The sequence below is a fragment of the Globicephala melas genome, chromosome 1 (genome assembly GCF_963455315.2).
Source record: "Globicephala melas chromosome 1, mGloMel1.2, whole genome shotgun sequence".
Classification (NCBI taxonomy): Eukaryota; Metazoa; Chordata; class Mammalia; order Artiodactyla; family Delphinidae; genus Globicephala; species Globicephala melas.
The window spans coordinates 99,737,927-99,752,974 of record NC_083314.1 but is presented as its reverse complement, the minus strand read 5'-3'; the positions used below and the strand labels follow the sequence as shown (position 1 = coordinate 99,752,974).

Genomic DNA, 15,048 nt, shown 5'->3' with positions numbered 1-15,048 from the left:
TAGAAGAGTTTCTTTTCCTTGTAGAAAACAGCAGGGTAAAGAAAGGTATATAGTTGAGTTCTTACATTTTTAAGGGGGCTCTAAAAGCAGATATTCTGCGGGTTGTGGTTAGTGTGTAGAGTATAAAAAGCTGCCTTTTTCTAGTCGGTATGAATTTATAGATAAATATGAAAATGTACTTATGTGTCTGTATTTTGAAAACCATTTGTTTTGAAATATGAGGAAAACCATATAACTGTTTTGAAATATGAGGAAATGGAGTGGATTTCATTGAGTTGTATCATGTTTTCATTGTCTTATGTTTGAACTTTTACTAATAATTTGATTTCATTTTAACAGATCTTTTTGTTTTTACCTTCTTTTCATGTTTAGCATGCGTACAATATACTATGTCGCTTATTTTGGATTTAGTTGAGCATGCAGCATATTGCCTGGCGTATAGCAGCTGGTGCTTAATAACTGTTCATTTGAGTCCATGAATTTAATATATGGCTATTGTATTAAGATGTTTGCTGACATAATCCTTTTGATGGTTCATTTTTTTCCATTAACCATTTATTTTCAGGTAATTAAAAGGAGATTTTTTAATAGAACATTATAAAAAGAAAATATTAATATTGGTGCTCTGGTTAATATAGACATTTAAAAATTTTTAGAGAGGAAAATAGATCGGTTGACACATTTAAAAACAAATGGCATAATATGAAAAGCATAGATAAATTTTCTGAGAGTGGGTGTGGTGTGTTAGGGAATGAAAAAGGATGACTAGACTTTACATATAAGATCAAGAGTAAATCTTCAAAAATGATTCCTGCTATAATAAAGATGCCAATAATTTATCTCCCATTGTATCATTCTCCTTTCTTGGAGAGAAATATATTTGGTATGCTCTAATTCTTACATTATGATTGAGCTGTAAAAAGTATGAGCTAGTATCCCTCCATCCCGTACAACTTATGTATGAATGCCATAGAAATTGAAGTCGAAAGTTGTTAAATTTCACTGATTGTGAATTGTCTCTGTGGTTACACGAACTCTTTTTATTCCCTCTTTCTAGTCATACAGTTTATCACGAAAGAAAATTGTGCACTACACCTGTTTTGACCAACGGAAAAGAGCAAATGCAGCATTTTTGATAGGTGCTTATGCCGTAAGTACTTTTTTCATGATTATTTTCTATAATCAGGCCAATGGAATGCTAACACTGTCAGATAAAATCCAGGCCACTTTTTCAGTGCAATTGGGAGATGGTGAAGATGATTAGCAGCTTGGGAATTGATCTGGAATGGAAAGTGTGGACCAGTATTGATCATCTGTTTACTCTTGGATCTTATTTTCCATTAGCTAATGAGAGAATCTTGGGACTGCAATGTGTAGCTTGTATTCCACGGTTGTATAGGTGTTTTTAGTAAAAAGAATACCCAGAAAGGACATTTACAGGAAAAAAATATATAGTGGAAGATTATTAAAGACTTAATGGTTTCCTTTTTTTGGGGATAAGAGGAAATCCTTGATTGCATGGGGGAGGATCATCATTATTATTATTATCAGTCCATTTATTTATCTATACAAGTGTTTGCAGTAAGCAAACTGAATATAAATCCTGCTTATATTGCAACTTCCCTAATGACTAGACATGACTTTTCAAAAATAATTTTGATTAGAGATTTTGTTCTCTGTAGGCACGAAAATGTAAATGTGAGTTCCACATGAATGTGCTACACAATTTTTTTTTTTTTACTTTTTTTTTCTTTTGCGGTACGCAGACCTCTTACTGTTGTGGCCTCTCCCGTTGCGGAGCACAGGCTCCGGATGCGCAGGCTCAGCGGCCATGGCCCACGGGCCCAGCCGCTCCGCGGCATGCGGGATCCTCCCGGACCGGGGCACGAACCCGTGTCCCCTGCATCGGCAGGCGGACTCTCAACCACTGTGCCACCAGAGAAGCCCATGTGCTACACAATTTTGTTGTGAATACTTCTAGAATTTTCTATATATACTGGGATTGGGCAGGCAGGGGAGAGAGGTGTCCTTTTCCCTCTCATCCTTCAGGAAGGTCGGTGTTTCTCTAAAGCCTGGAAGCTCACTGCTGCATGACCTTTCAGCGGCTTCCTTCTGAAGACCTTGATGGAAGGAGGCACCAGCTACTAGACATCAAACTCTGCCACATCAACCCAAAAGCTTTGGGGGAAAAAGCCCAGCTGTGCTGTTGAAAAGACTGTCAGCTGTTGCAGGGTGTAGGCTGAGGATAGTGGCAGACTGACAGCCAGACCGCAGCCCGGGGCCTTTTTTCCATAACTGAGATGCCCAGCTCTGTCCACCTTTTCTCATCAGGATGTGGCTACAGCAAAGCCTTGGGCCATCCCTTGTGGTACTTTTCTTTCCTGCTCCATAGACAGCATGCTATATTATTTGGAATCATGACTAAGAATCAGAAGCACAGTTTTTCATCCTAAAGTGGCTCTGTGATGAGGGGTAAGCCACTTTATCTTTCTTAGCTTTACTTAGTTTCCTTATCTGTAAAATGAGAGGGTTGGATATAATGACCTCTAAGTTTCCTTCCAATTCTGAGGGTACTAGGATTATTTGTAGCGCCAGCCAGGCTCTTGCTTTTATTTTAAGAGCATGCATGAAAAGCTGGCTGTTGGCATGAAGGTTCAGTGAAGTGCTGGTTTAAGCTGAATTAAGCAGGCATGCTTATTTTTCACTTTGATAATTACTATTTATTTGAAACTGATAATTGACACCGTGTTTAAATTATGGAGAGTCTGTAATAACCTCTGGATTCAAGCCACGTAAACAAGCCTGTCTTCCTGAGGGGTTTTGTGATGTTTTTGAGCATGTTATTCGACAGTACTTTGTCCCAGGGATTGCCATCAGGAAGAGGTCATTTGCTACTCGCTCCTTCCCTGCTCTTCCCCTCCTTCACCCCTTCTTTCTCTTATTTTCTTTCTTAATGCCCGTCCTTCCTGTTTTTAGTGTCTTCCTTAATTTCAGCATGGCACCTTTGGAATTTTGAATGGAAGTTTAGTTCTAATAGATGCGTTGAGCTTGGGGATAAAATATATCTTCTAATGCAGAAGTTTCCACCACTTTAAAGCAGCCAAATGAAAGAAAAGCAGTCTGAGGAAATGCTGAGGGCAGCATGAGCTTGTCTTAAATGCTGATTACGGTCCTGAGAGGCAGTGTAATTATTATTTTACTAGTCATTTCCCAGTTGATTTTCTTTTCAGATTTTAGAAATATGTTCCCCAGAAAGCTTTTTGACACAACCCTTAATAAAAATGAGAACCAGGAATTGTAAACTTTCCTTAAAGAAAATTTTGTGCCTTACTTTGTATTATATGTATGCATTTAATAGTTGACTCACGTATTTTAAGAAGACAGTAATGGCCTTATACATACATCTCAGCTAAGATTCATATGTATTACATATTGCTATTTGGGTAAGTCATAATCTCCTGGGGGAATCTTCTTGGACATAAAAGACTTTTACTTTTGGAGTAGCCGTGTAGCCAAACGGGGTGAGCTATGTACATGTGTATTTTTCAGAATCCCCAGCTGTGAAGGTGTTCCTCTTTTTAATATGTGGTATCAGCCCTCTATCAAGGGGCACTGACGACTAATTTGTACTAAGACAAGCCTTTTTCCCTGAGCCTTATTCTTCTCATTTGTAAAATTTGGTTAATACCAGGGTTTTCTGGTCTACTTCACAGGATTATTATCAAGGTCAAATATCTAACTGCCTGTCTGATAGCACCACATAATATATCTAAATGATATGTCACATTTACTGTGGTAGAATTTTTTATTCCTTCTCTCCACAAACCTATTTATTCCCCTACTCATTGCCTTTTTAGTAAATGCGCTACCATCAGCAACTTACTGAATCAAAGGATAGTAGTCATTTTGATTCCTGTTGTTTCCTCTTCCCACATTATACTCATCAGTAATTTCTAACTCTAAAACACATATTGAGTCAGAATACTTCTTTCCCTCTCTGTTGCTATCACCTAGTCCAAGCCACTGTCACCGTTCACCTGAATGCCCACCACAGCTTCATACATTGTTTCCTTTTCACACCCTTGCTTCCCTTTAATCCAGTTGCTACACAATTGTCAGAGTAATGTTTTAAAACTATAAATTAGATCATTGCCCTCTTTCAAATCTGTCTAATGATCGCTCGCTCTTCTTGGCATGAAATTCAGCCTCCTTACCAATGCCATGATGGTCCTCCCTGATCTGGCCCTTTCTCCCTCTGTGATCACCTTACTCAAAGATGTTCCCATCACGCTGGCCTTCTAGCCGTGGAATCGCAAGTGTGCTCCTGCCGGAAGGCCTTGATATTTCTGTTCTCTCTCTCTTACCTCAGGTTTTTACCTCAGACCCTTGCATTGCTTCTTCCTTCTGATCTGATGTCACCTCCTCAGAGAGACTTTCTCTTGAGTTTTACCTTGCTTCCTCCACCTCCAGTCACCCTCTAGCCCTTTGCTGTTTTAGTCATTGTTTTGTAGTACTCTACTACTTGAAATTATCTGGTTCATTTGTGTATTTACTTGTTTGTTATTTCTTTCCTAGGCTAGAGGGTAGGGACCTTGTCTGTTTTGTTCATTGCTGTGTCTAGGAGGTGATAAACTATTTAATCAGGGGTTAGGCCCAGGCATTCACCAGTTGAACTGGAAACTGGCCACAGTGGGGCCTTTCTGCTGTGCTGAATCATGGGAAAGGCCAGGGTCGGGGGCAGGGCCTCAGGGAAGAGACGAGGTGGCCAGCCTGGAGGGGACTGGAGGATTTACCAACTGGAATGGAACTATTTCGGTGCTTGAACACTGAGCATCAGTTTAGAACTGTGCCTGGCCTATGGTAGGTGCTCCATAAATATCTACTGAATGAATGAATAATGGAATGATAAAATATGGAAGAAAGAAGGAAGGTGACTTTCTTTGGGTAACTTCAGAGAGAAACTGAAAATGATCAAATTGGATCAAATTGGACATAAAGTTTAAAGTCATGTCTTCCTCATTACCAGAAATATTTGCAGTAATGATTGAGCCAACCATGTTGTTTTTTTTTTTTTAAATTTATTTATTTAAAAAAAATTTTTGGCTGCGTTGGGTCTTCGTTGCTGCACAAGGGCTTTCTCTAGTTGTGGTGATTGGGGCCTACTCTTCGTTGTGATGTGTGGGCTTCTCATTGCGGTGGCTTCTCTGTTGTGGAGCACGGGCTCTAGGCGTGCGGGCTTCAGTAGTTGTGGCACTTGGGCTCTGTAGTTGTGGCTTGCGGGCTGTAGAGAGCAGGCTCAGTAGTTGTGGCGCAGGGGCTTAGTTGCTCCGCGGCATGTGGGATCTTCCTGGACCAGTGCTCGAACCCGTGTCCCCTGCATTGGCAGGCGGATTCTTAACCACTGCACCACCAGGGAAGTCCCTCAATCATGATCTTTAAAGATGCAGAATCAAAGCAAAGGTTATAGACCAAGGACAGTACCTGTATACAAAGTCACATCACTATCTTGCTGCTTTCTTTTTTTCTTTTTTGATAAACTTTGTTTTCAATTATTTTTATTATGGTAAAATACTATATGTAAAATTTACTATCTTAATAATTTTTCTTTATTTTTTATTATTTTTTATTGAGGTATAACTGGCATAACGTATTAGTTTCAGAGGTACAACAAAATGATTCAATATCTGCAAATAATTGCAAAATGACCACTACAACAAATCCAGTTAACATCTGTCACCATACATAGTTACCAAAAATCTTTTTTTCTTTGATGCATCTTAAGCATTTTTAAGGGTATAGTTCAGTAGTATTAGGTACGTTCATATTGTTGTACAACTATCATCCCTTGCTTTTGAGTGTGACATCTTGTGCAGACACTATGTACCTAGAGTCAGGGCTTTGCCTGTGGTTTCTCTGTTAGATCATGACTTTAAGTATGTCACAGAAGCTTTTGTGTTTCTATTTCCTTATCTGTAAGTGAGGGAGAGCCTTTTTATGTTTTATCTCCTAGAGGTGTCATGAGTATCAAAAAGGAGATAAAATACAGAACGTCATGTTCAGTAGGAAATCCACAAACCCTTCTCTGTGGGTGATCTGAAAGCCAGAGTTGCTGGAATGATGTGGCCACTGGAGATCACAGTGACGCTCAGCAGATGACAGGCACCCATTTCAGGGCAGTCCCCACTCATGAAGCATCTCTTTATCCCTAAGCTGTGACGTTGTGCTCCTTGAGATGGAGGGCTCAGATTTTAAGAACAGACCAACTTTGTTGGAAAGCTGTTTCCCTTCCAGGACAATACTCAGTGCAGTTTCTGTTTTAGAGTTAGGATGCTTAGATTATCATAGCATCCAAAATACTCCCATATGAATTTGAAGAAGATAACTTTTAAAAAATTAAAATCATGAATTAATTAGGCTCTTGCCCCATGCTTAGAGACCAAATCCTCACTTGTTTCTGTATTGTTTTCGGTTCACAGAACTATGGTAAAGAGATCAAGGAGAATTTGGAGCAGGCCATGATGATTGAAGGATTGGAAAATAATTCAGAGTTAAAGAATTAAGAATTTTTTCAGCTATGTGGAGGATTCTGGTTACCACATTGTGTGTTCCTTAACGCACTTGTTAAGGCCTCATATTGCTAAATAAGGGGTCTAATTATGGATTAACTGGGACTGGCCTGAACCAGATGTCATGTCTGAATCAGGGATGACAAGGCTAAGGTTTGTAGACTTTCTAACCATATCTATGTCTGCTATTTGTTTTGTAGACCATACTTAAGGCCTTAGCAGTTATATTATACCTCTAAGTCTACTACTAATTGCAGAGAAGCCATTCTCCATCTGGTGTAGTGGTTGAGAGCAAAGACTTCAGCAGAGCCACAGGCTTGGCCTTGAATTCACTTGTTTTTTGTGTGTCTTGACCAACTTATTTAACTCATCCAAACTCCTCTTTTTTCCATCTTTAAAACAGAGATAATAACACTCCGCCTAACATAGTTGCAGTGAGGACTGAAGGAGGTCATGCTCATGAAGGTGTCAGGGCAGTGCCTGGCATTTTAAGCACTTAGGAGTGGCTGGTGCTCTAGGCAGGAAAGTTGTGTGGCCTTCCAAATCTCTTTCTGAGCCATTGTCTTACTTCGCCTGAAGAGCCGAAGGCTGCTCGCCTCTTTTTCTCTGCTTTTCTTCCCTCCTTTCCATCCCTTTTCACACTTAGATCCTCCCTTGACTCAGTAACACTCAGAAGGTTGCTAATGTGATGATTGCTTGGGATAATTCACTGGAAGGTGTGAAGGTGTGTGTATGAGTTTTTTTCCCCCTCCCAGGACGTTATCTGCATTCTAAAGGAAGAACCTGTCTAAAGCAAATGAATTTCTCATTTTTCAGATGTGTATTCAGGTATTCATTAGTTCAGTGAGTATTTATTTAGCTCACATGAGCTCTACTCAGCATTGTGGTGGGCTCTGGGAAATAAAATAAAAATTTTTAAAAAAAGAAAGAAAGAAAAAACGAAGAAAGGATGAATGCCTAGCTTTAGAATAGGGGAACAGATGGGCAACAAGTAATTTGGGAAAAGTGTGTAGTAATAAGTGCCAAATTTGGATAAAAATTCATTCAACAAGTGTTTTTCCAGGCCTTGTCATACATGAGGGCTTGTTCTAGGAGTTGAGGATACTAAGGTGAATAGCTCCCTGCCTTCTGGTGTTGGTGTTGGGGGACCAGGGTCAAACCTAGAGAGATTTGAGAGGGATCAAGGATGACCAACCCCAGTAGGCCAAGTTGGGAAGGGAATATCAGATGGGGGGCATGGCATGGAGGGGAGGATGCTTTTTGGGGAGGATAGGAGGGGTTGGGAAATGATTAAATTATTTTAAACATCTAGTTTGAAAAGAGGATAATTTAATGAATTTAATCTAACAAATTGGCATAACCACATTATAGAAGAAAAGTAGAAAGTTTCTCTTGTAATTATATCTCTCTAAGTTTGAACTATTTACTTAGGTATAATTGCAGTGTAGTTTTGTGAACCTTTTTTCCCTTGGCCTACATATGTTTTGCCTTTTTGTTACCTACGTGACCAAATAATATTCCCCTTTAGAGTACATACCATTGTTTAACATTTTAGATTCTTTTCAAAATTTTTTATAATGTGACAAACAACTTTCTGCACTGTAAATGCTTCTTTCTGTGGATTTTTGCCTTTAGATTGCCAGAAGTGTGATTAATAGATTAAAAAAAAATCAGCATAACTTTAGGCTCTTGGAGTATATTACCATATTTCAGCCAATTTCCACTAAATTTGGTATCATGTGCACTCTTCAGTGTTATATACCTTTGCATAATGGGGATAAACACTAAAGATTTAAAAATTTACTTGGTGGGGCTGGGGGAGGGAAGGATTGGGAGTTTGGGAATTGCAGATGCAAACTAGTATATATAGGACGGATAAACAACACGGTCCTACTGTATAGCACAGGGAACTCTATTCAATATTCTGTGATAAACCATAGTGGAAAAGAATATGAAAAAGAATATATATGTATAACTGAATCACTTTGGTACAGCAGAAATTAACACGTTGTAAATCAACTATACTTCAGTAAAATAAAAAAAATTAAAATTTAATTGGTGAAAATATTTCATTGTTTTACTAATCATTTTTTAATGATTAGTACCTAGGTTGATTATTCCTGTAGTTTTATTTGTGGGTTTATTAACTTTTTGAATAGTTTGTGTTTTTTAAATTTGTTTATTACTGTATTTGGACCATTAAAAGTTGAAAAGTTACTATCAGTCTCTTTCCTTTAAAAAAAGAAGTCATTTCCCTGTGTCTAATTTGTCTCAATAGATGTAGACCCCTAGAAATCACATCCACCAGTCCAAGTTTCTGTAAGAAATTAGGAAGTCCGTATACCTTAAGTTCTGTTACTTATCAAAATGCTGTATTAATAAGTACTTCTGTGTGGTTGAATACAGAGATGGTTGATTGGAACTGCTGATAATGGACTTATTGATTATTTAACACTGAGTGGCTTACTGAATTTTACAAAAAATTATATTTGGGACAGTATTATTTAAAAGTGGTTAATGTGTGTGTGTGTGTTTAAATCATTGGAAAATGGTAAACGAGGCCAACTGACTCTGAATTTGTCTTATTTCTGACTCACAGTTCATCCATAAATTGCAATTTCAGAACTGCTTTAAATTATCATTAAAAAAACTATAGGTTAAACAAATGTTATTTAAAATGTAGGTAAAATTATCAAGAAAATAGTTGGTTCAAAATAATAAAGGTGTTTACCTTAAATATTTATTAAAATAGTAATAAAGTGGATGTCAGCTACCAGTGTTCTGTCAACCTCTGTGGCTTCTTGGTAAACCTACCAGGTAGCGTTTGCTTCTGCTTATAGAAATTGTGGAGAGGAAGGGAGGAGTGGCTTATGGCTGGGGCAGGGCAATTTCCCGTTTGCAATTCCTTCCTTTTATAGCTTGATAGGTAAGAATGCTAGTGCCTGCAAGTGGGCCAGAGAGGCTTTTATCCTCGCAGGTTTGCATTTTTGGTGTCTTTAAGCAGGTCAGTCTCCCTAAAATCATATAGCATTTTCAATTTCAAACTCTTTGAATTTGGAAATTCTGTTAATCTTCTGCATATGGATAGAGCGATATTATCTTTTTCAACTTTCCTTGCATGTTTCATTTAGCTGTGGGCTAGAGAAATCAGCTGTTTGCTTTTCACTTGTGGAAGGTTTGTTTCTCAAGTTTAACTGTCTTTTCTTCCCCCCTTCTTCCTGCTAACAAGTTTCCTCTGTGCTGTAAACACACACACACACAGACACACACACACTGTATTTAGGACAGTATATTTCAAGGGTGATACTGTGTCTGCTCACACAGTTTTGAATCTCATTAGTAGCCTTGAAAAGGCATATACTTTCTATGTGAAAAGCTTATGTCCGTTTGTTTCATTTCCATACTGAATTCAGGGGATGTACTTTTTAAAAAAAATTTATTTATTTTATTTTTGGCTGCATTGGGTCTTCCTTGCTGCACGCAGGCTTTCTCCAGTTGCGGTGAGCGGGGTCTAACTCCTTGTTGCGGCGCGCAGGCTTCTCGTTGTGGTGGCCTCTCCCGTTGTGGAGCACGCGGCTCCAGAGCACAGGCTCAGTAGTTGTGGCGGCACGCGGGATCTTCCCGGATCAGGGCTCGAACCCGTGTCCCCCTCATTGGCAGGCGGACTCCCAACCACTGCGACCCCAGGGAAGCCAGGGATGTACCTACTTAATGCTTGGAATGGGAAATTTCGTTTTGTTCCCCACAGCAGCCCCAGCATCTAGAACAGTGTCTGACGCATCCTAAGTGCTCAGGGAATACTTGCATGAATGACCGAATGTTTATTTGATAAATAAACATTAGTAACATTGATAAAAACATTGATAAATAAGTTATCTTCCACGATTCTTGAAAGTTTGATATGGGGTAATTAAAAAGCTGGAGTGCTTAAAAATAAATTAGGAAGTCAGTACTAATTATAGAAATAACAACAAGAATCACAGTGTTTTGAGGCATTACTTTTTTAAATTTACGGAGTAAAATAAGGTGTTTTAAATAGCTCTCTAAAATTTTAGAACTGAAATGGACTTTGTTAATATATATAAACATTTGAAATCAGTATTATGGATGATAGTCTTCATTTTAGCCCCAGCATTATTTCTGTTTTTCTCAGTAGGGGAAAATCCTTATTTATGCATATAAGGTGTTGTTTAAAAATGTCAACTACTTTTTTAACAGTTGTCCTTATACTCTCCATATACTTTTCAATAAGAACTAATTCAAATGCTCAAAAAAAAAGGAGAATACTGGAAAAATTTTCCATCAGTTGCATTAAAAAGATTTAACTGTATTCATTTTTTGTTGTTGTTGTTGTTGTTTTGTGTTTTTTTTGCGGTACGCGGGCCTCTCACTGTTGTGGCCTCTCCCGTTGCGGAGCACAGGCTCCGGACGCGCAGGCTCAGCGGCCATGGCTCACGGGCCCAGCCGCTCCGCGGCATGCGAGATCTTCCCAGACCGGGGCACGAACCCGTGTCCCCTGCATCGGCAGGCGGACTCTCAACTACTGCACCACCAGGGAAGCCCAACTGTATTCATTTTTTATGGAAAAAAATTAGAAAAGAGACACTGAAAGCCCTGAAGACATTATTCATTATCATCATGTGACTTGGTGCTAAAAAAACCCAAAAGACTCACTTTTGCAGAATGACTGAAGTATCTCTGTAAGAAACTGACTAGGAAGAAAAAATCCTGCTCCAGTCCTGCTTTCTCAGATGGAGAATCTGAGACCAGAGTGGTCAAGTGTCTTGCCCAGGGTCAAATCCAGTTAGTGAAAGAGAGAGACTAGAACCCTCCGCCAAGTTCTCAGTTGGAGGTATATCCACCCACAGCACATACCTGAGCAGTGCTAGTCTTGTAATAATACTGTGTCTAAACCACAATATTCTGCAGAAGATTCAAAACAGCATGTAGTGTGAAAGGGTAGGATGTTCCAGTTGGAAAGCAATGTTTCCAATACACTGGTCATGCTGTTTCTCTTCCAGGCAGCATCTAAGCTTTAATTCTGGCTGATGGAGCTAACACCCCAATAAGTTTGTGTAGCAACCAGGTGAAATGGCAGTTTTCCTCACATTCGCCTCAGTGATGTCTGTGAATGTCCTAAAGTGGTTCTAAGTGTCAGGAGTGATAGAAAACAGGAGATAGAAAAACAGGAGAACCAAGGAGTGACGTGAAGTAGTTTATCTTAGGACTGGGTTTTCCAAGTTTTTTCACTATAATCCACAGTAAGAAACATATTTTACATTGCAGCTTAGTTCACATACTCATACACACACACACACACACACACACACACACACAGAGACATGCACATACCATTCACATGAATAATTGAAACAAAAGGTTCATGAAACAATTTTTACCTTACAGTGGGTGAGGTATACTGACGTTTTATATTCTGTCCTATTTTATTAAAGAAAAGTCTTTATCCATTAAATTGATTTTGCTGCTCACAGCCATTGGAGAATCTGCTTGCTGTGCTTAGATCTGAAATGTATTTGCATGTTTTTTAGGGCATCGATTTTGACACTGAACATGCAGGTGATTGTTTGGCCCATCTGGGTTAGTCTACAATTAACGCAAACAGCTTAAGTAAATTTTAAGTGTCCTGAACTCCTCAGAGGTGCCTCTCTCTAAATATCAAGATGTACAGCTGGCTCCCACATGATTTTCATTCATTTGCTACTTGATTATTAGAAAAAGCTGAGTTTGTTTTAAGCCCTCGAATAATACAATTTATCTTTGCACATCGCACTTCCATTTAAATCACTGTGTTTCCCTCAAACTCCTCTCCTACGTATCCCCTTCTTCCTGGCAGCCCAAATGTGCATTTATTCATTTGGGGACAACCTTGAATGAGAAACGTCTGTGCTTGGGTCAGCACTGGGGGCCCTGAGGAGCCAGCGCTGAGCCTGCCTCTGGGTCTGTTATGTGAGTGCCTGTCCAGTTTAGTTTCTAAATTTGTGCTCATGATATGTGATGCCCTATTGACCTCACGACATCTCATCTTAAACCTTAGGTTTGTAAGCGTTTTTGAATGCATACTTTTAATCTATGTAAATTTTATTTCAAGTCTTTCTTTTCTATTTGACATAGTGAATAAAATAGTGGCCGTTTCCCCACTGTCCCCATTATGGACAGTGAACTAATAACTGAAAAGCCCTCTCCACATGTACTTTCTGAAATTTTAAATAAAGCAGGAGCTAACTGCAGCTCCGTTGAGGTTGCTGTGTGTTGAGTTATTCCTAAGACTCTTAGTGCCCCAAATATGGTCACCACGGCAATAAACTCAGACCGTGCCCATGCTGGCTACTAGGTCCCATGTCAGCGCCACTCTGCCCCTGCATCTTTCTTAGTTCTCTCCTTCACTGTGCCTCTGCCTCAGCCTTGCTTCCTGGTGTCCACCCCCTCTCACCTTCATAATAAATGCTTAGAGGGCTTCTGAATTTTCATTATGGAAAACCAGGCTCTTATGATGAGAACCTAAAGCGAGGGATGTAGTTAGTCAGCAAATTCACGGTTAAAGTAAATAGTCGGGCTAGGTAAGTGTAAGTTCAGCCTGAAAGAGATATTTAGAGTTGCTGTAGTACCTCAGAGAATTATTTAATAGGGGAGTAACATTTGTGGTTCATAGTTTCAAATTAAGGAGCAGACAGACAAGCCTTTCCGTGTGAAGATACATACTGTAGGATGAATCAGACTTTAAAGTTCTTTCGTGAGTGCGTGTGTGAGTCAATTAGTGGGGCCTACTTTGGGAAATTTGTAAATTGATGAAAAAAAACACCCCATAATTCCTTTCTCAGAGAAACTTTCTGATGTTTTTTCCGTAATTGGTCCAGTCTCCTCTCCTCTCCTCCCAACTGTTTATTTTGTCATTTCTTATTATCTGACCCAGAACCTGGCTTAATTATAGCTTTTCTCACCTTGTCTTGTAATTAATTACGTGTGATATAATCCACTAGAATGAGCTCTTTGCTATTACTTGCTTTGCCATCTCTCTCCTACTAGAATGAGCTCCTTGAGTAGAGGAATGACTGTTACTCACATTTATATCCTCGGTACCTAACATAGTGCCTGTCTGTGTTGTTTTAAGGAATAAGGAATGAACAAGATAGGAGACAACCGTGGAGGGAATTCAGCTTCCCAAGGTGACTGATCTTGTGTTAACAGTGTGTGAGAAATAATGCAGACTCCAAGCTCGAGGTCTTCATCACACCACTCCTACCCCCAGGTCCTGCAGTTGACTTCTGTAACCCAGGTCTCAGCTGCAGTGCTTTCAATTTGAAATCCACTGCTTATTAAAACTTATGGGAATGGACCCATCCCGTACAAAGAATTTAGGGTTATGCTGTAACTCTCTTAATAGCGTTGCAGGGTATTGTCTGTCTTGGAGTTGGGAAAGCCTTAAATCCCATTAGTTTGAAGGTGGTATTATGTTCCCTTCAGAAATGTGTGAAATTTGGAGAAATTCTCAGTGTCTGTAAGGGAGTTGTAGTTTTGGCAGCAAGCTGCGTATTTTGCCAGGAGCCAAATTTTAAGTTTTATTGTCTTTCTGGAAACACATCTGTGAAATAATGGAAACAGTGACAAAATGTGCTTAATATTTTAAAACAGTTTCTAAAATCATTTTGTTTACTTGTCTCCAAGTCAGATATTTGAATTAAAAAACAACAACAACTTTTAGAACACCCTGACATTGGGCTATGACATTATTAACACAAAGTTTAAAAAATATATTAGATATTAAATTTTATATATGTGTACTGGCTAATGACAGTATTTTACTTCTGAATTCATGGAAGAGGAAGTTAGATTTTAGTTGTTGATTAAGATCATTCTATTACAGTTAAAAATTGGGGGATTTACCCAGAATGTGGGCAAGTGGATTTCCTTGATAAACTTTATCTTACTTTTTTTTTTTTTTAAAGGAACAGTAGTTGACCTAGACCTTGAGTTAAACACAAAGACTACAGGGTGAGATGGTGGTGGGAGTTGTCTACTCTAGCAATCCAGAGAGTAATTCCTCCTCTGAAGAACTGCTCCAGTGGAGCTGTATACAGTGATTCTCCCCTAAGTTACAGAAATAGACGGACCTTAGATAGGCTCTCCCCTCACCCTGCCTGCCCACCCGTACCCTTCCCTCCTCCTCTGCCTCATTGTACTAGGAGACCTAGAGAAATTAAGTAACCGTCACAAGAGGCAGAACAGGGAGGGACAAGAACCCCCTATATCATTGGCATTCCATTTCTTCCCCTCTTCGTTAGCAGCACCCCCTGTTCAGGTAGACACCCATAGCCAAGTTAACACCATGTGTGAAGTAACCAGTTACCTCTTTTCTCACACTTTGCTCTTGGCTTTCCTTTATGCCTGTTACTCTTTCACATTCCTTGTTATCTCTGTGTAGCTCTCCACTTCATCTTTTTTTTCCCCTACTATTTCCATCTCT

General features: G+C 39.3%; 1 protein-coding gene across 3 annotated transcripts in view; it reads left to right on the top strand.

The window, feature by feature from the left end:
- The window catches only part of CDC14A (cell division cycle 14A), a 184,284-nt gene that overhangs the window by 30,692 nt on the left and 138,544 nt on the right, over positions 1-15,048 (top strand). For all 3 annotated transcript variants that reach the window (XM_060302138.2, XM_030868810.3, XM_060302133.2), the window contains one exon: positions 1,058-1,150. In XM_060302138.2, coding sequence (XP_060158121.1) covers positions 1,058-1,150 — 93 coding nt within the window. The remainder of the gene's footprint in view (positions 1-1,057; positions 1,151-15,048) is intronic.